At 46.8% G+C, this 19,826-nt stretch overlaps 1 protein-coding gene across 2 annotated transcripts in view; it reads right to left on the bottom strand.

Annotated features, from left to right (window-relative positions):
• Positions 1 to 19,172, bottom strand: part of LOC147433676 (DNA oxidative demethylase ALKBH2-like) — a 68,039-nt gene extending 48,867 nt beyond the window's left edge. The window contains exon 1 of one of the 2 annotated variants that reach the window (XM_086489777.1): positions 19,022 to 19,172. In XM_086489777.1, the coding sequence (XP_086345903.1) occupies positions 19,022 to 19,121 (100 nt within the window). In that variant the 5' untranslated portion in view covers positions 19,122 to 19,172. The remainder of the gene's footprint in view (positions 1 to 19,021) is intronic. The other variant, XM_086489778.1, reaches the window with a different exon arrangement.
• Positions 19,173 to 19,826: the final 654 nt, after the last annotated feature.

Below are 19,826 nucleotides of genomic sequence, written 5' to 3'. Positions count from 1 at the left end.
ATGTAAGAAAATGTTCCCCTTGTCATTCCGGAGGTAATGGCGCAAACACATTTTCAGGTCCCAAAATAGCAGTTCCCTAAATTTTAGGAGATGCTGCCATTGTATCTTTCTAGGTCATCTGACCCCCTTTGTACACTGCAGCCACACCCAGAATTGAAATGTAGCCTCTGTAGCAAAGGATTCCACTTCGGCTAGTCAATGACCCCACTTTGGCTAACCATAGTTCTCCTCCAACCTTAGTGCTCTCTTGCCCTCAGGCCTGGACTCCCTCTGGACAGTTCCACACTAGCTATGCAATGCAGGGCAGTTAGATTTCCCGAGGGGTGTTTCCAAAAAGTGAAAGTAAATAAATAATAAGAAAGAAATCAACAAAAAGGATAGATAGCAGTCACACGCTGGTGACATACCCCCCTCTTGTAAAAACATTGACCTTTCTTTATCTAGCATAGATAAATTTGATTCATCACAATCTGACACTTCACGTGCAAAAACCAAGTACGTAGAAAGATGCTTTCTCATTACAGAAGTAATAGCAGAAGCATACAATGAGAATAGACTCCCCTTTAAGCTTTACATCCAGAATGTGAGTCTTTCCCCTACTCTGTACAGTGATCTTTTTGTTGTAGGCATCCATGATTCCCTATACACGAAATAACCAAGTAATACCTAACAACATATCACATCCGTCCAGTGGCATGATGTAAAATTCTTCAGCATCTACATAGGACTGGATATGTAGGCGTAACTTTCCAATGATGGGTGTCACAGCCTCTGTATGGCCAGGACATGCCAAACCTGCCTCTGCTATATACCCCATCTGTTCAAGTCTGATTCCCAACTTTGAAGCCAATTTTGGGAAAATCAAATTGGCTTTGGCACCTGGATCAAAGAAGATAAGCACTGTTTGATCCCTGACCTTTCCCCATGCTCTGCAAAGCTCACTTGCATCTGAATTTGGATTGTCGCCCACCATATCTGGCACTAGACAAGCCATGGGCTTCTTTCCTTTCTTGTCCTCCTTGTCTTCAAAATCAGCTGGCCTTTTCTTTGTAGGACAATTGTAAGCAATGTCGCCGGAGGTAATGACGCAAACACATTTTCAGGTCCCAAAATAGCAATTCCCTAAATTTTAGGAGATGCTGCCATTGTATCTTTCTAGGTCATCTGATCTCCTTTGTACACTGCAGCCACACCCAGAATTGAATTTAGTCTCTATAGCAAAGGATTCCACTTTGGCTAGTCAATGACCCCACTTTGGCTAATCATAGTCCTTGTCCAACCCTAGTGCTCTCTTGCCCTCAGGCTTGGACTCCCTCTGGACAGTTCCACACTAGCTATGCAATGCAGGGCAGTTAGATTTCCCGAGGGGTGTTTCCAAAAAGTGAAAGTAAATAAATAATAAGAAAGAAATCAACAAAAAGGATAGATAGTAGTCACACACTGGCGACAGCCACTGGCCTAAAAGTTGCTTGATAACCAACAGTGTCACGTGACACATCCCAACCATATGTATCCGTGGACAAGCTACACCACAGCAAGGTTCAGTCAAGTCAAGTCAAGTCTAGATTAGCAGTGATCTGGCATTTTTGTGAGTATTCGTAGACCGTGCATGCCCAGTCACTTAGCATAGATGCATATATCCTCCGGTTACACACAGTATGATCATCGGAATTTCCATCAAAATCCATTAGCATCAGTTAGGAGAATTTTCCAGTGCATTTAGCCTATTTTCCTATTTATTGGTATTTTCACTTATTATTTTTAAGTGACTTTCCAACAAAAGTAGGTAGGGCAATTTTGCTAAGTTAATATATAAGCAAACCCAAGTTCACACTTTCTGGCAGAAGAGGCAGCAGGAGCACCTTGCTCAACAAGCAACTTCTCAGCAAGACCAACCCCCGCGACTACTCAGGCGTTTTCTCCACAGAAGACCTAGCGTTTTTGCATCAGATTAGCCTTGGCGATTTGTGCACAGCAGATCAGCCCCGGCGTCATCACGACACAGCAGATCAGCCTAACGTTTTTGCATTTTCAGAACCCCGGCAACAAAAGGACCAATTTCAGCCCCTGGCGTTTTTGGATTTCAGCAACAAATTAAGACCGGCATTATTCACCTAAAGTGTAGCAGATGCAGCCCATAAAGACCATCAGTTTTCAGCCCTAAGAAACCTCATTTTTCAGCCAAGAAAACGCAGCCAAAACAGTCATTTTCAGCCACCAAAACAGTCCCGAAATTCAGCGATTAGAAGATCTCAGATTTCAGCCATCGTCGTCGTCATCGGCATAAACCAAGTTGCATAGTCCATTGCATACGCATTGTACACCTTTATGCAATCAAAGAATAGACCACTCTCGCCGACGAGAGTGGGGCCTTCGGAGGAGGGTTTTACAACCTCTCGGTGTCGTATCTCTTCTCTCTCCTTCTCTCACTCTCATTCACTTGCACGCACAATCCACTCACTTTGTTCGTGATCACAGCACTCTCCACAAGACGGAAAGCTCTCTCTTTCCCTAAGAACGAAAAGGAACCTTGAGCAATAAAGATCACTAATCTTGAGAAAATACAACATTCATTCCGTTGAACCTAACATTGGTATCAGAGCTTTGGAAGCGTTCTGCATTACTCAAGGAAAAAACCACAAGAACCACAAGAATTTTTTTTGCTTGTTGCGATCGCACGAACCCAAGTTTACTTGGGCGTGGCGATTCCTAATCGTGTTTTGTTGAAGAATGACAAAAATCCCAAGAAAGAAGGGCTTGTCCAGCCTCCCCTTGTGTCTCTTTTCGCTCATTGAGAGCGGACCGTGCACTTAGCGGCCGGCCAATCGACGTGAGGTGGGAAAAAGCAACCTTGGTGTGAGCGCAAGGCCGCCAAGGGGTGCGCCCGCAGAAAAGGGTAGAACTCGGTTGAAGAGAAGATCCTTCTCCAACGCGATTTGCAAGCGAAAGAAAACCCCAAGAACTCAAGAACCCCAAGAACCCTAGATTCTCACGAATCAAGGATCCCAAGAACTCAAGAACCTCAAGAACCCTAGATTCTCACGAATCAAGGACCTCAAGAACCCAAGTTCCTCGTGAACTTAAGAACCCAAGAACCCAAGTTCCTTGAGAACTTAAGAACCCAGACCACAAGAACCCACGACTTCAGAATGGTCATCACTCGAAGCAGAATGGATACTTCGCTTGGAGGTGATGAGCATGAGAGAGGCAAAGAAGAATTTTCCCCACCAAGAGGTTTTTCCGACCCTTCCCCATCTACGTCAAGGATTGCACTAACTCCTATGGAGGCTTTGAACCAAATGTTTATGGAAAGGAAGTTAGAACGCGAAGCAAGAAATGCAGAAAGAATGACAGAATTTGATCGTGAATGCAAAGAAAGAAAAGCAAAAATGGATCGCAGGCACGCAAAAGACAAAGCTGAAAGAAAAGCAATACAAGAACAAAGCGACCGACAAAACAAAGAGTTTTGGCGACTCTATTCTCAAGTTCAGGCACAGATGCAAGAGATTTGGGGAAAGGAGACTCTCTCAGTCTCTTCTTCTCCAAAGCATGACACACAGGATTTACATGATTGTGTGAAGCATGATGATGATTTGATTGACAATGACTTGCATGATGTTTTGATTGACAATGATAAGCACAATGATTTGCATGATGAGAAGCATGATGAATTGGATGCCAATGATAAGCATGATGATTTGGATGCCAATGATAAGCATGATGATTTGAATGATAAAGACAAGCATGATGATCAAGATGTGATTTCTCACAAGCATGATGAGTTGCATGAAGATGATGTGATTGTTCACAAGGATGATGTGTTAGTTGATGCTTTTTCTAGCGAAGCTAACCTCGTTGTAGATTCGATCAATCACGAAAAAGCGATCTTGGCTTTCGAGTCGAGGTCCAAAGAACCCCCACAGGGCAATTCGATCATTCAGGACGAACCAATCTTGGCTCTCGAGCCTTGGTCCAAAGAACCATCGAAAGAAGTATTATGTGTTCGCATGATTGGTACGCACGCAGTGTTCGAGTGTTTCATTCGTGAAGGTTTCCTGTATTTTAGTCAGCATTGTTATGTGATCCCTTTTCCTAGGCATGACATATTGTATGTTGAGCACGTTTCTCTCATGGATGAGCACGAATGTATGCGGATTTTTCATGAAAAGTTGAAAAGTTTGTATGTCAGAAAGTCGCATTCCATGTCTCTTCCTTGGCATGACACAGTTTGCGAACGAGCACATGATTGTATGAGCACCAAGCATAGGCATTTCCATTGTGATTTGCCACAGTTGATTGATTTCGATCAAACAGAAAAGATTCGATTGCATTGTTTGCATGTGCTTGATGAACGGGTTGTCACTGCATCTATTTGTTCATCTAAATTGCATGCACAGTCTTTAGAGAAGACAAGATTTTTTTCCTTCACTTTACATGGAATGGGTATGTTCATGGTTTTGTGTTGGAGATTGTTTCAAGAATTTTTAGGCATGGAGATTCTTGAAGACGAAAGAAGCAGGTCTCTATACGAAGTTGAAGCATCGAAAGAGCCACAAAAGACTTTGTGTCGCTTTCGGCGCGGCCCAAAGAAGCAAGCGTTGCAGACCTTTATGAAGTTCAAGTACCGCACGACCCACACAGCAGAGTGGGCCGGCAAAGGGTCCCTTCCAGGATTCCGGATGCTGTTGGCGATCTCCCTCGACGCCATACAGTTCGGTACCAATACCTCACTTTGAAAAGGAGGGGATGTCACGTGACACATCCCAACCTATGTGTCCGTGGACAAGCTACACCACAGCAGGGTTCAGTCAAGTCAAGTCAAGTCTAGTCTAGATTAGCAATGATCTGACACTTTTGTGAGTCTATTCGTAGACCATGCATGCCCAGTCACTTAGCATAGATACATATCCTCCGGTTGCACACAGTATGATCATCGGAATTCCCATCAAAATCCATTAGCATCAGTTAGGGGAATTTTCCAGTGCATTTAGCCTATTTTCCTATTTATTGGTATTTTCACTTATTATTTTTAAGTGACTATCCAACAAAAGTAAGTAGGGCAATTTTGCTAAGATATAAGCAAACCCAAGTTCACACTTTCTGGCAGAAGAGGCAGCAAGAGCACCTTGCTCAACAGGCAACTTCTCAACAAGACCAACCCCCGCGACTACTCTGGCGTTTTCTCCACAGAAGACCTAGCGTTTTTGCATCAGATCAGCCTTGGCGATTTGTGCACAGCAGATCAGCCCCGGCGTCATCACGACACAGCAGATCAGCCTAACGTTTTTGCATTTGCAGAACCCCGGCGACAAAAGGACCAATTTCAGCCCCTGGCCTTTTTGGATTTCAGCAACAAATTAAGACCGGCATTATTCACCTAAAGTGTAGCAGATTCAGCCCGTAAAGACCATCAGTTTTCAGCCCTAAGAAACCTCATTTTTCAGCCAAGAAAACGCAGCCAAAACAGTCATTTTCAGCCACCGAAACAATCCCAAAATTCAGCGATTAGAAGATCTCAGATTTCAGCCATCGTCGTCGTCGCCGCCGTCGTCATCGTCATCGGCATAGACCAAGTTGCATAGTCCATTGCATACGCATTGTACACCTTTGTGCAATCAAAGAATAGACCACTCTCGCCGACGAGAGTGGGGCCTTCGGAGGAGGGTTTTACAACCTCTCGGTGTCGTATCTCTTCTCTCTCCTTCTCTCACTCTCATTCACTTGCACGCACAATCCACTCACTTTGTTCGTGATCACAGCACTCTCCACAAGACGGAAAGCTCTCTCTTTCCCTAAGAACGAAAAGGAACCTTGAGCAATAAAGATCACTAATCTTGAGAAAATACAACATTCATTCCGCTGAACCTAACAAGCAGCGCATCAGCTTTCACCACTAGTTTGAAAATGTTGAACTCTACACACTGCTTCAACCCCAAATGAAGAGTGACGTATTCTCGGGTCCTGTATTATCACACCACCTCATGCTTTCTGCACCACTCTTCAATATGCTCAGTTAAACCACATCATGAAGGCCCCTTCCAAGTCTGGCTATTCTCCAGCTTCATCTCGCACCACCCTGGGATATACTAGCAAATCAACACCCTTATTGACCAAAACGTCCGCCAAGTGGGACAAAATGGTGTGGTCAATCTTGACTCGACCTCGAATTCTTGCAGCTCGAGCACCCGCTTCATAATGCGCTTCCCGGGCTTTAAATGTAGCACCACTTTAGGCAAAAGAATATTAGACATCAGCACATAAAACTTGCAAACAATCAAGTGTACTTTAAACTTCCTACATGCGAAGATTAGATCCATCACCCACTACTCTCCTTCGGTGTAGGTCATCTCTCCCGGACTTATTACTCTGCTATCAAAGTAAATGGGCTTGTAGCTCCTCCCTACCTTTTGCAGCAACACGGCTCCAATAACAACAGTACCTACTGTCATGGCAACATAGAAATCATCCTCTCGATTGGGAGGACACGCTGTCTCGACAGTTGACACAGAATCTCCTTCATCCGGTCAAAAGCATCCTGTGCTTCCTCATACCACCGAAAACCATGAACCTATTGAGCTCTCCTTTAAAGAGGATACACATACTGCAAAAGCATCCAAAAAAACCGTGACAATACTTCAGCTTATAAACAAATGAAGCCAAATGAGCACTGGACGGAGGCTCCATCAGCACTAGAGCCTTAACCTTCTCTAGATCAACCTCTAGTCTAATTTGCCACACCACATGACCCAACAACTCAGCACGAGGTTGTGCCAATTTGCACTTCTTGGGGTTCAACTGACCGCCCTCTTTGTCAAGCCTTTGGAAACATAGTTGTAGCTTCAACAGATGCTCTGACCTAGAACTGCAGCATCTGATATCATCCACCTGATAAACCTGCCCAAGAATGGCTCGAACACTCGGTTCATTCAATCCTGGAAAGTAACATACACATTCACTGAACCGAAGGGCATCCTGCAGTATGCGACACATCCCAAGGAAGAGATGAATGTAGTCTTCATCTGATCCTCAAGCGCAATACCCATCTGGAAGTACCCCGAAAACCCATCCATAATGGGATACCTCTCATGACTTGCCACCTGATTCAAGATTTCGTCCTGGAATGGGAAGGGGTAGTGATTTCTCTTTGTAGCAGCATTCAACGGAGTGTAATCGACGCACACCCTCCATTTCCCATTCTTCTTTGCAGCGATGACAACTGGCAAAACCCACTCTGACTCCTTCACAGGATAGATCATGCCCACATCCAAAAGCTTGTTTATCTCCTGCCATAGGGCTTCCTTTTGGTCCTTGGATCTCTCCCCACCTTTGTAACTTCTGTGTCTTCGGCTTATATCCCTCCTTGAGAATAATCTTGTGCTCCACGTCCTTCGCCCCTCGTAGATCCTTGTACTCCGTTGCAAACAAATTAGGGTAGGAGGCATACACCTGAACATAGCTCTGCTTCTCTTGCTTGGTCAAATCCTCGCTCAACATACCAACCACCTTCTCTGCATTTGTCATGAACATGAGGCTGCCATAGTTACAAGGGACGGGGGGGACGGGCCCTAGGGCCGAGGGACGGCCGTAACCGGGCTGGGGATGAAAGGGGACGCCTTGGGACGGCCGGATTTCTGGTCGGACGGGCGGGTCACAGGGGGACGGCGGTCGGGGACGGACGGGGACGATAGCAGTCAGGCGAGCTGAAAGTTACCGTTTATAACCGTTTTAAACGGCTCTTTGCAGCCCAACTGCCACATTTTGGGTGGCCTTGGCCCTTGGGAGGCTATAAAAGGCTCCCTTGGGCCTCTTGATACTCATACTCTCATTCCAATTGGCAATTTCCCTCAAGCTCAAGCTTTCCTCTCTACTCAATGCTCATTGCTCAAGCCTCATAGCCTCATTGAGTCATTGCTCAAGGCTCAAGCATGACCATTGACTACTCTACACTCTAGTATCTACTATCTACCCTTGAAAGTTGAGTCTCCACTCTCAAGTCTCTCCCTCTTCAACCCACTTTGAAGTTTGAAGCTCTCCTCTTCCTCTTCTACCCGCTTTGAAGCTCTCCTCTACTCTCTCTCTACACAAGCTCTCCTCTAACTCCTCTAACTTCTAAGCTCTACTCTCTCAAATCTCTCCACCATCATGTCATCTCAAGCCAACTCCACTTCTCAAGCCGGTTCTTCTCGAAGGAGGCCCGCCGTGCAAACATGGTCGTGGTGGGATGAAGTCGACTTTAGACGCGTGGCAAAGGTGGCGGTGCAAGACCATGGACATGCAAGCTATGCCCATACAAGAGAACGGGTGGTTCAAACAGAGTTACCCGGAACGCGGAACGGGAACGGCGACGGGCCTCCCTACGGAACGGGGGAACGGGAACGGGCCCAGAACAGGAACGGGAGGCTAAAAAAACACCCAAATATTGTTTTTTTTAGCGTTATATGTTTGAATACAAGTAGTACTAGAGTCCTTTCACTCTAATACCCACAAAAAACACGATTCGAAGACCATTCAACCTTATTATGACTTGATTGGGATGTGCGGCGCCCAGAGTACATAACACATATACAACATTGAGCAAACACAATGCCCATACACAATGCTCTCAAATAATTGCAAGAGTAGTAGTCAGAGATAACACTTTGGAATTAATTATGGCTAACAAGCCTCAAGGGCCGCCAAGGTGCTACAATAAAAACAAAGGGAGGTAAACCAGTGACCACTGACCACAATACCAAAAGACTGAAGGTGACAAATACCATAAAGATGCTAGTAGCTACAAATGGCAAAGAGGGCAAGCCTCAAGCAGCCATACAAAAAGGTAAGGATAAATGGCAAAGACTCAAGACTCAAGACTCAAGAGCCACTAGCCTGAGAGGCCTCCCAATCCGTAGTAGCCAGCTGTAAATCATGCACATCCTCCCATTCCTCATCATCGAGCTCTAGGTCCGGCTCAATCTCAGCCACGGATGAAGTACCTGGTGTTGGTGGATGTGCATCTCCACCTACCTGAGGAGCCTCTTGCTCCATCTCCCACTGTGTAAAAGGATCTGTCTGTTTGTCTATACTCTTGCAAAGCATTTTCAAATTTGCGCTGACGAAGACAAGATCATTAGCCTTCTCCACTCCAAGCCGATTCCTCTTCTTGGAAGCAATGTGGCTAAAGGTACTCCACAATTGCTCCAACCATGAGGTACTAACTGACTGGCTGAGAATACGGATCGCCAATCTCTGAAGCTCAAGGCCATCATAGCCATAGTCCTCCCACCATAGCACTGAACCTATCTTCCTGCGATCAATCTGAGCATCTGGACTGCCAAATGACCCCCGCATCTCTCTGTACTGTCTCAATTGATCTCTGACAATGCGTCGACCATCTCTATCTAGAACCATCTTGTTTAAGATCTCTGTAAATTGGTTCATGATTTCCCTATCTGTCTCTTGCCCTGCACCTTGGAACTCTGGATCCACCATGTACGCTGCCCCGTGTAAAGGAGAGGCATATGAATTCCACCTTGAGCTACAAAGCGCATGAATCTCCTCATACCGCTTTGCGTTCGGCTCAAGCTGTGCAAGCTGCTCAATCATGCGGTCCATTGCCTCATAAATCTTGCCAATGCAAGGATCCATGCCATCCAGAACTCAAAGCAAATGAACCACCGGTTTTACCTGTGCGTCTAGACTCTTGAGCTCCTTCCAGAACTCAAGATCCTCTGCCTTATCCTTGCACAAAATCCCTGCAACTGTCTTTGCATAGGGAGAGGTGGTGAACTCATCACTGATGAAGACTTGTCGGACCGCATTTTGACATTCAGACAGCCAGCGCACAAGAAGAAAGTTGAATGCGAAGCGGGTGTCTGAATACTTTAGAAGCACTTTCCCGCCCGACCTCTTGAGATACTCACTCCAAACCAAGTTGTGATTGTTGATGAAAGTAACAATCTTCACTGCATCAGCAATGACTGGAGCCATCCAGTCTAGCTTGCCGATGTCTTTTAGAAGGTTGTTCAAGCAGTGTGCCATGCAGAAGCACACTATCATATGCGGATAGTGGCCCTCTATAATAGATGTTGCTGCCCTATTTGATGCCTCCCCATTTGTGACAAAGGCCACCACGTGTTGCTCACCGATGGTTTCTATGGCCGTTGTCCACTCTGCAGAGAGGACATCGGCGGACTTGCCACTCTCGGTGGCACCATGAGAGTGCACAAAGTACATCTCTCCACTCGAGTATGCGACGAGACCATGGATAGATCTCTTTCTTGTATCGCTCCACCCGTCGACAATGAGGGAAACGCCATGCTTTGCCCAAAGACGCTGAATATTAAGGGTTGCTTGCTCCACGATAGCCTTCTCTCGATCGAGCAAAGTGGTCCGGAGAGCCTCTGAAGATGGCGGCACATAGCCGGTGCCATACTCTCCTATCCGTTGCACCATGACTTTCCAATACTCCGACCTATTTCGATCAAACATAGAGGAGGTTAGTATCAAAAAGGTGGAACCGACGATAACGGAAGAAATGAGAGAGAAGATTGATAAATCATAAAACAATGAACATACCTCGCCGCAACAAATGGGATATGGTCGTGATAGAAGAATCGAGCCACGGCCGCATCCACCTCTTCCTTCTTCTTTGGGTCCCAAGAGGTGGCAAGGGTCCTTTGGCGACGTTTTGGACCTTGTGAAGATGCACCAACACCTACACCGGGTAGAGAGGAAGAAGGGAAAATGAGGGTCTTTGGATCAATACCTTTGCGTGCGGGCTTGGCTTTGTGGTTGAATTGCCGATCCTTTTCCTCGAGGTCCTTCCTCTTCTCGATGGTTAGGTTGGAGCAAAATCTCACCTCATGTCCCGGCACTCCAAGAAAGTGTGCCCTCACTTTGTCATGGCCCCATTTCCGCGTGTAAGAGCATAGCTTGCATGTCCATGCACGAGAACCTCCCCCCGCCGACAAGGTGCCCTCCGAGGTCACTTCATCCCACCACGACCATGCCTTCGCCTTTTGAGTGTTGCCCGCATGAACGGAGGGGGTTGTACGAGAAGAAGAAGCCATGGATTATCCGTGAAAGAGAGAGAGCTTGATCTTTGAGGATTTGAGAGAGAGAGAGAGAGAGAGAGAGATAGCTTGAGAGAGGGCTTGAGAGAGAGAGAGGCTTGATTCCGTTCTTGCTTGAGGCTTGAGCAATGAGAAGTTGAGATAGAGAGCTTGAGAGAGAGGCTTCACCTCTTGGAAGTTGAGACCGAGAGAGAGAGTTTGACCCTTGAGCCTTGAGGGTTAGCCCAAGAGAGAGAGAGGTTGAAACTTGAGAGCTAGAGGCTAGGCCCCTATGGCTTGAGAGTTGAGAGCAAGGGAGAGATGGCCCCCTTCAAACTTCCTTGATGCTTTGGTGAAGAATGGGGGAAGGGGGGATTTATATAGGGCTGTAAATGGCCGTTGGCTGCCCAAAAGTCCCAAACAGCTACATTTTTAAAAGTTGAAATCTGCCCGTTGCTGCAGTTCCGGCCGTTCCGGCCTGTTCCACCCCATTCCAGCCGGTCCGTTCCGGTGATGGCATGTCTGTCGGAACGGCAGTCTGTTCCGATGCGTTCCAGGGAATTTTGACTGGTTGGAACGCCGTTCTAGCGTTCCAAGCCCCCATATTGGCGTTCCCCGGTAACTCTGGGTTCAAACAAAGTGCGAGCCCATCTTCTTCATGAACCCAGTCACGAGGTGAAGTTTTGTCCTCATGCAGCTCCCAAGAAGAGGTTGAATCTTCTTGAGAAGCTCACGGTGTATGAGGTTGCGGAAGCGGCCAAGAGGGGCCGTTTTGTTGCCGTTGATCCCTCCGCCACGACGACACCGCGAGAGCCAAGGAAGCCAACCTTGACGACATCTCTCGAAGCTTCAAGAGCCATGCATCTACACCGTCCTCTTCCGTTCCGCATCGCCAAAGCACTCTCAACGAAAATTGGAATCCTAAATTGAAGGAAAAGGTGGATAGGTCGGTTGCCCGATTCTTCTTCCACGACCACATTGCCTTCCATGCTTCGCAGTGAGTTTCCCTTGGAATATGCACATTGCAATCTTCCATTTTGTATTCATAATGGGTTATAACTTCTCGACTCTTGACTCTCCATACTAACACAACATGCTCTATTTTGTGTGGATAGGTCTCCATACTTTCGAACCATGGTTACGAAAATAGAGGAATATGGCTCCTCTTATGTGCCACCTTCATCGGAGAGGCTTCGCACCACCCTCCTTGACAAAGAGAAGCTTGCCGTGGAGCAAGCGGCCCAAGCAACAAAGGATTTGTGGGAGACCAATGGCGTCTCTCTCCTTGTAGATGGATGGAGCGACACCCGCAAGCGGTCCATCCACGGGGTGGTGGCCTACTCTCGAGGGGAGATGTACTTTGTGGAGTCACATGATACATCCGATAGTGGCAAGGCCGCCGAGATGCTTACTGCAGAGTGGACAAGCACCATAGAGATCACCGGCCCGGAGAATGTGCTTTGTATGGTTGTAGATGGAGAGGCGTCAAATAGGGCAGCCGGAGCTATCATTGAGGGCATGTATCCCAGTATCCATGTCACATTTTGCATGGCGCATTGCCTCAATAACCTCCTCAAGGACATAGGGAACTTGTCATGGATTTCACCCACCATTGGTGACGCCTCTCGAATTGTCTCCTTTGTGCTCAACCATCAAAAAGTGCGCCATGAATTCTCAAAGAGGAGCCACTTTTCCTTGCTCAAATATTCAAAGACAAGATTTGCATTCAATTGGCTTATGCTAGGCCGCTTGTCTACATGTGGTGGAGCCTTAAGGGACCTCTTTCTCAGTGATGAGTTCCAGGCCATGCCGGAGTCTACATCAGCAGTAGGATTGAAATGCCGAGAATGGGCCGACAACGCCGCTTGGTGGGAGGAGGTGAAGACTCTTGACGCCATGGTCAAGCCTATTCTACACCTACTTCGAGTGGTGGATGGCTTGCAGCCATGCATTGGCAAAGTCTACGAAGCCATGGATCGGATGATAGAGGCACTTGAGAAGCTTGTGCCTGACCCTGTTCAGTATGCGGAGATTCATGGCTTGTGTGAGTCGAGGTGGAATGGATACTACTCTCCACTTCATGCGGCAGCTTATGTGCTTGACCCTGAGTTTCAGGGAAGGCGTCAAGAGACCGACAAGAAGGTGAGCAAAGGATGGCGGCTTGCATTGGAGCGCCTTGAGCCTAGCAGTGACATTAGGCGCAAGATTAGAGACGAGCTACTCAACTACAGGCAAAAGAAGGGCTCCTATGGATGTGTAGATGCACAGCTTGATCACAACAAGATTGGCTCGGTTTTGTGGTGGGAGGACTATGGAGGAGATGGCCCACATTTGCAACGCTTGGCTATTCGTGTCCTTAGCCAAGCATGTACCACTAGTTGCTTGGAGCAACTATGGAGTGTGTACAGCCACATTGCCTCTAAGAAGAGGAATCGCCTTGGGGTTCAGAGGGCCAATGATTTGGTGTTTGTGAGCGCTAACTTGCGCATGCTTGCCAAGAGCGTCACACACAAGGTAGATCCTTTCACTGAGTGGGAGATGGCACAAGAGAATCCATCTATGGCCGATACTCTTTTGGAGGAGCTAGAGGAGGACTTCGAGCCTCAATGCGAGCCTCCCGAGCCCTCATATGTCGCTGACGACCTCGACTACGACGACGATATGGAGATTCAGCAGGCGAGCACTTCTTGAGTTTGATGATCATTGATCACTCGACTCTCGAGTCTACGACTCTACCTACTACATAGCCCTTTGTACTTTTTGTTATCCTTGAGGCCTCAGGCTTGTCCTAAGTCCTTTAGGCTTTTTGACTCTTGAGCCCTTGTGGCATGCACTTCTCATTTTGTATCCATCGATCATCGATGTTTTATTAGCACATTTCAGCCTATATGACTCGTGTTCTTTGGTCTATTTAGTGTAAATTTATGGTCAGAGTGATGCTCTATGTGTGTGGCATGTGTGTAGGTCAAAAAATGCCAAAAAAACTCTCTTTTTTTTTTGCCGTTCCGACCCCCGTCCCCGTTTCTTGACTTTTGCCGTCCCGTCCCCGTCCCCGTTCCCGACCCCGACCCGCCGTCCCATGTAACTATGGAGGTTGCACATCTTCTTTTGCATGAGGACCCTCTACGGTAACACCAAACAAATCAGCATCGATCTTCAACATGTCATCATCACTCTCCCCTTCCTCTGTATCGATGTAGCCCTCGCCATAAGCTATCTCGGTTTCGTACTCATAGCTCGTCGTCGTATCGTCTGCACCTCATGTTGCCATAGGATGGAAATGGCTCTCTTTGGTCTTTAGGTCTACTATATCTACCTCCCCTTCTCTCTGTCAGGCAGGGTGAACACCCTACTCTCCCAGTCCTGCTTGGCCCCTATTGCCAGAAGCCACAGCCTTCCCAAGATGATAGGGTACGCATTGTCACCTGCTTTCATCACAAAAAAGTCGATAAGGCACTCTATTCCCATCACCTTTACCTTCACGTCTTGAGCTGCACCCAAGCATCTCGCTTTAGCATGATTGGTCATCCTCATGCGCACGTTCTACTTGCCACCGCTCTGACACCTACATCCCTCATAGCCGCTTCATACATGACAAAAACTTGAGCTCCACCGTCTATGTATGCATGTACCTACATCTTCTTCTCAATGACCGCATCAACACGAGGAAGAACATACGTTGGATTTCCTACCCTCAAGGCCATGTTTTGCACAGCACGCACATCACCCTTAACCCTCAGAAGCCTCGTACTAGCACTCATAGACCACTGCCTTCTCAGTGTAGGGTTCAATGCCAACAACTGCCCAAATGTAGTGTTAGCTTTCTGAATTTGAACATCACTCACCAGGTCATATTTTGAATGACCAGGCCCTAGCTAAAATTTCGTTTGTTTGATCTTGCAACATCTTCTTCTCTTGCTAGTCTCCAACTGCTCCCTGCCTTCATATACCTTCTCCTTGCCCTTGCAAGCTCTAGTTTCCTACTCAGTCTCTGTTTCCCTTTCACCTCTCGCTCTTTTGTTGGCTAAAACATCCACGTCTTACTTGTCCACGCCAATAATGTTGACCCTAGGGACTTCACCATTATCTAGCACAGCTAGCGGTACAAGATTCTCAACTTGCTGCTCTCTCTTTGGCCATTAAATTGTCTTTGACCTCTACCTCTACCAAACAACGGGTATATGCATCTTCTTTCCCTAGGCGGATGCGGCCAATCCGGAGCATAATGACCCTCCTCTCCACAATTATAACACTAGCCAGGCAATAGCCTAGCCTTGCCTCTTCCTTCTCTTGGTTGTCCCCTATCCATCACACTTAACCCATTGCTGTGAAATAGCTGCCATACCTCGATTCCCATGATTCTCTTCCTGGATAGCATCACGAGGGCCTTGAGATTGAGTAATAGCCATTGTCTCGTAGCCCATCACGCCCTGCTCAATCTTCTTGTTAATCTTCCTGCTCTTCGACCATGCAATCGCCACTACACCATTATAATTCTTCGTGCTTTCAAAGTCAAACCTTTTCTCGTACCTTGGGATGCAAGCACGCCATGAATTTGTCCAGTTTGAAGTAATCATCGTTAGCCAACTCCATAGCTACCACCAACCCTGCCCAACGTGCTTCAAAGCAATCAAGAAACAAATTGAAATCTTCACTTACATCTTCTTTAAGAGCCTTCAACTTTGCATCCATCTCGACCAAAGAGATCTCCCTGCGGAAATCATGCAAAAACCGCACTCATAGATCCATCCATGCATACCTCGGCTCACCTTCCAGAGCTTCGAACCACAACTTTAGCTTTGCCACGCATCACCAATGGGAAAGTCTATATCTTGCTATCCTCATTAGACATGCGCAATGATAGCATATACAACTCGAAATCTGTCATCCACTCGTTTGGACTCTCTTCACCGTTGAAAATTGTTCCATAGCTCTGTGTCGCCATGCTTTCCCACAGAAAAAAATTGTGTTTTTTGTCAATCTAGGAGCAATCATTGGGCTCCTCCGTGGGGGCACCAGAAGATGGAGAGGGGAAATGGAGAACACACCCGAAACACAACACAATGGCCTCTATATAGCTCAAAGTATTCACAGCACCCCTATCGTCTCGAAAACACCTTCAACAAGTACAAATCACACTAGCAAGGCATCGCCTGCACACTTCCCAATGCACACACGACCGCCAAGATCATTACACCATACGCATGCACCATTGCGGTTAAGTTTGGCACTTCCAACTCACACAACACCTCTTTCTCACTCTCTCTACTCACACACCGTCGGTTTGGGGGACACAAACATCCACATCCGACACCACTAAACAAAGACGACAGCAGGAGAAAGAGGGGGGGAGGGGGGAATCGACACCGCACAGGGAAAAGACCGCTAAATCTTGATCAAAAATCCTCTTACGGCATCACGTGTGCCAAAATTATGGCCGGCTGGGAAAAAAAAAAAAAACATACCCGTGAGGCTTCACAAGAAAAACTGCCCAAAGAACTCTCCAAAAAGCCCTTAAAAGTGATTAAAAAATCTTCTTTATATAGAGGTGCCTGCCCATTTTTGGCAACTTTGTCCTCGTTGGCCCTTTCGAACACCAGACTTAGCAACTCTTAAGGAGGTCAGTGTTGGCACTTGCGCTAGCATTCCCTTGTATCCAACATATAAAAGGGGGGGTCCCCCATGGCAGAACACCCCACTACGGGCTCTCCACAACCACCACCCGAGACCGCCTGGGCGCCGTCGCTACGCCACCTTGCGCCAAGGGCCGCCCGTTGCCGCCGGATGCAGCACCGATAGCGCTGCTCATGCACGCCCGCAGGCGGGTGAGGAGAGCCCCATTAGAGCTCTTCCTCTCCCTCTTTGCTCAACAATGGAGGGGTCTCAACCTTGTATATATAGCGTGGTCCTCCAAGGTGCTACACCCCATGTGGGTTTTAGTGCGCCACCACGTGGCACTACCTCACGAGTCACCCCCCCCCCCCGAGTATCCTCCTAAAAACACAATAAGCTTTACAAAAACCACCCTTTTTGTTGCCCCTCTAAAATTGGCATAACTTTTTGCTCCCAAGCCTGATGCTCGAACCGCAAAGCCCAACTCAAAGTTCCCCATGCCGACTCCGAACCCGCCGGCCCCTTCCGCATCTCGACTTTTCCAAAACCGCAAACCGAGGGCCCCAAACCGGGAGAAAACCATCTGATACTATCTCGTTTGCAAATGCTCCCGACTTTGGCGGGGCGTATCTTGGTGCCCATGATCCCGATTGGCGAGCCGTCCCTTCCGGCTAACTCCACACGTTGCATACAGCAACAATCTACGTACTATGGACTTGGCAGGCAATGCCTTGGATCTATTTTGACTTACTTGCACAATGCTGATGTGTTCCTTCATGGGCGTCAGCTTGAAAAATCCAGGTTCTTCAATTGCACCTCCAAAGAGACATCGTCTTCTCTGGAGTAACTCAAGTGAAGGGTGATGCTATGTCCTTTAATGATCACATGATGAAGCACTTATAGTTCAAAACATGAAAAGCCCGACTCAATTGCATACTCTAATTAAGCCCCCTTTTTCTTTGAATCTGGCTTTGGAAGTAAAAGAGGATCGACTTGAGTAGATGAAACTGGCCAACCATCTACTGAACAGCTAATAAGATCTACAAAAGACTGGCAAAACTAAAAATGAAAGCCTTCATAGTGCTTCAAATCACCAGCACTATGCACAAAGAGGCGCACTTCCTCTTAAGACAGTATTGGCCTCGAAAATGGTGGCCCTTGCAATATCTTGTTACTTTAATCAAGCAAAATCAGCACCAGAGTGCATGTACAACCACCTCGCAAGTGTGAGTATGGCTCTCTACCACACACAGAGAGTTCCAGATACAAGATCGTGTACAAGAATACAAGGTACAGCTGCTAAATAATCGATTTGTCCCAAAGAATAAAGACCTCAAAATCAAAACCATACATGTGATTTGACCTCCAAAAAGCAATTCTTCTTTTCCCACCCATCACTAATTCTTGCCTTACAAATGGTGTTCTGATGTGCTTAGCTTCGCCCAGCTTCTCCAGATACTGGTTGTCGCTGCCGCGCATCACTTTGCGTTTCAAATAGGGAACGCATTCTGGCCTGTCCAGTATTGTCGGGTTGTTGGGGGCCCGTTCCTAGATTAAACAGTGGGTAACAAAAGTCTCTAAAGCCTTTACATTGACAAAACAACCACACACTCTTGTACTGAGCACAAAAGCACAGTCGGTGGCTGTGCAGTCACCCACACACGCTCTACAGGGGCGTCGGCTGATGTGGCCACTCCTTTTTGGGTGACGGCTGCTGCTCCAGCGACCAGAAAAATCAAGCCTGTGATTTCGCAGCCAGCCAGCCAGCAGGGTTTCGTCCACTTGATCAACACAAAGATGCCGATTGTGTTTATGTGCTCGCCTTCTTGGGTGGCCGGAGGTAAATTTGCGAGCGGCTGTGATTATGTGCTCAAGCTTGCACGTTGAACGCCTGCTAAGCCAAATATCTGGAGCGGCCTTATGTGCTCAAGCTATCTGTAAGCACATCTTGTGCCAGTGAACTCAATACAGATATACAGCAAGGGAAGCCAATTTAGCTCTCTCTCTCTCTCTCTCTCTCTCTCTCTCTCTCTCTCTCTCTCTCTATGGCATATATGGCCCTCATTACACGTGTTTGCAAGTGGAATAGTCTTGTTTTGCTCTGATTTTCTAAATTGTGGCTGGCAAGTGAGCGACCGCCTCCTCATGGCGTTTCAAGCAAGGTTATTCAGTATCTACTTGCTAGTGTCACCTTTACCCTACCTCATCACCAAGCATGCGCAGGACCGCCAGTGTATATAACCATCAAACTACACATACAACCCCCTTTTCGAGAGCCTTGCACCTGAGTGACTGAAACAAGCTCGGCGTTCCTATGACAAGCGCAAATCTTAGAAACGCAGAGTGAGAGAGAGAGAGAGAGAGAGAGAGAGTACCTGCTGTTGCCATGGCGGAGGGAAAATTACCCTCAAATTTCAAAAAAAAACAGTATACCCTTGTACCATTTCGGGGTGGATCTGCCCCAATTTTTTGCATAGTCTAGTCTATATAACAATAAAATTATATCTTTAATTGTCTTAACAGAACGGAACTCACAAATAGCTGCATATGTGTCTAAAAATGATGAACAATTTCATCTTATGAGCCCACGATACCATTCAAAATCCTGCTTCTATCATTTTCGATCGAGGAAGAACTAGGGTAAAGGGGCCAATAAAAAACCCACCCCCTTAGGAGGATTGCCGGGGCCAATTTTTTTGTGCACTTTTGGACCCATTGTGAGACACAAATGGGTGAGAGTTGGGGTGGACAATGTAGCCAACTTGCAATCGTGGCCATTAGATCTTGGGTTCAAGCTTTGTTGGCACAATGGCTTTAAATGCCCCCCCATTTTGGTTTTCTATTTACACCCATTTTTTATACACATAAAAAATGTTGTGTGGGCGTTCTTCGCCTGTATAAATGCAACTTGATTCCAGATTTTTGCTATTGGTAGAAACGATCTCGATCTTCATTTTAAGTGTCTAAGCACTCGATTCTGTTTAGCGTGCTTTCCAGAGTGTGTTTCCTCTTAGGTGGCCTTAAGTTGGCCCTTTTACCCTAGTCTTCCTGAGTTGCCATAAAAAAGTGTCTTTAGATATGTTTAGGAGGTTATTAAGGGGTATTTCGGAAATTTGGAGAAATCGAAGGACATTTTGGAAAGTTATGGTAAAATATGAGGAGTATATTCGGAATCTTTGA

The sequence above is a fragment of the Adiantum capillus-veneris genome, chromosome 19, assembly GCF_014529385.1.
Source record: "Adiantum capillus-veneris isolate H3 chromosome 19, ASM1452938v2, whole genome shotgun sequence".
NCBI classification, from domain to species: domain Eukaryota; kingdom Viridiplantae; phylum Streptophyta; class Polypodiopsida; order Polypodiales; family Pteridaceae; genus Adiantum; species Adiantum capillus-veneris.
This window is presented reverse-complemented; position numbering and strand designations above follow the sequence as displayed.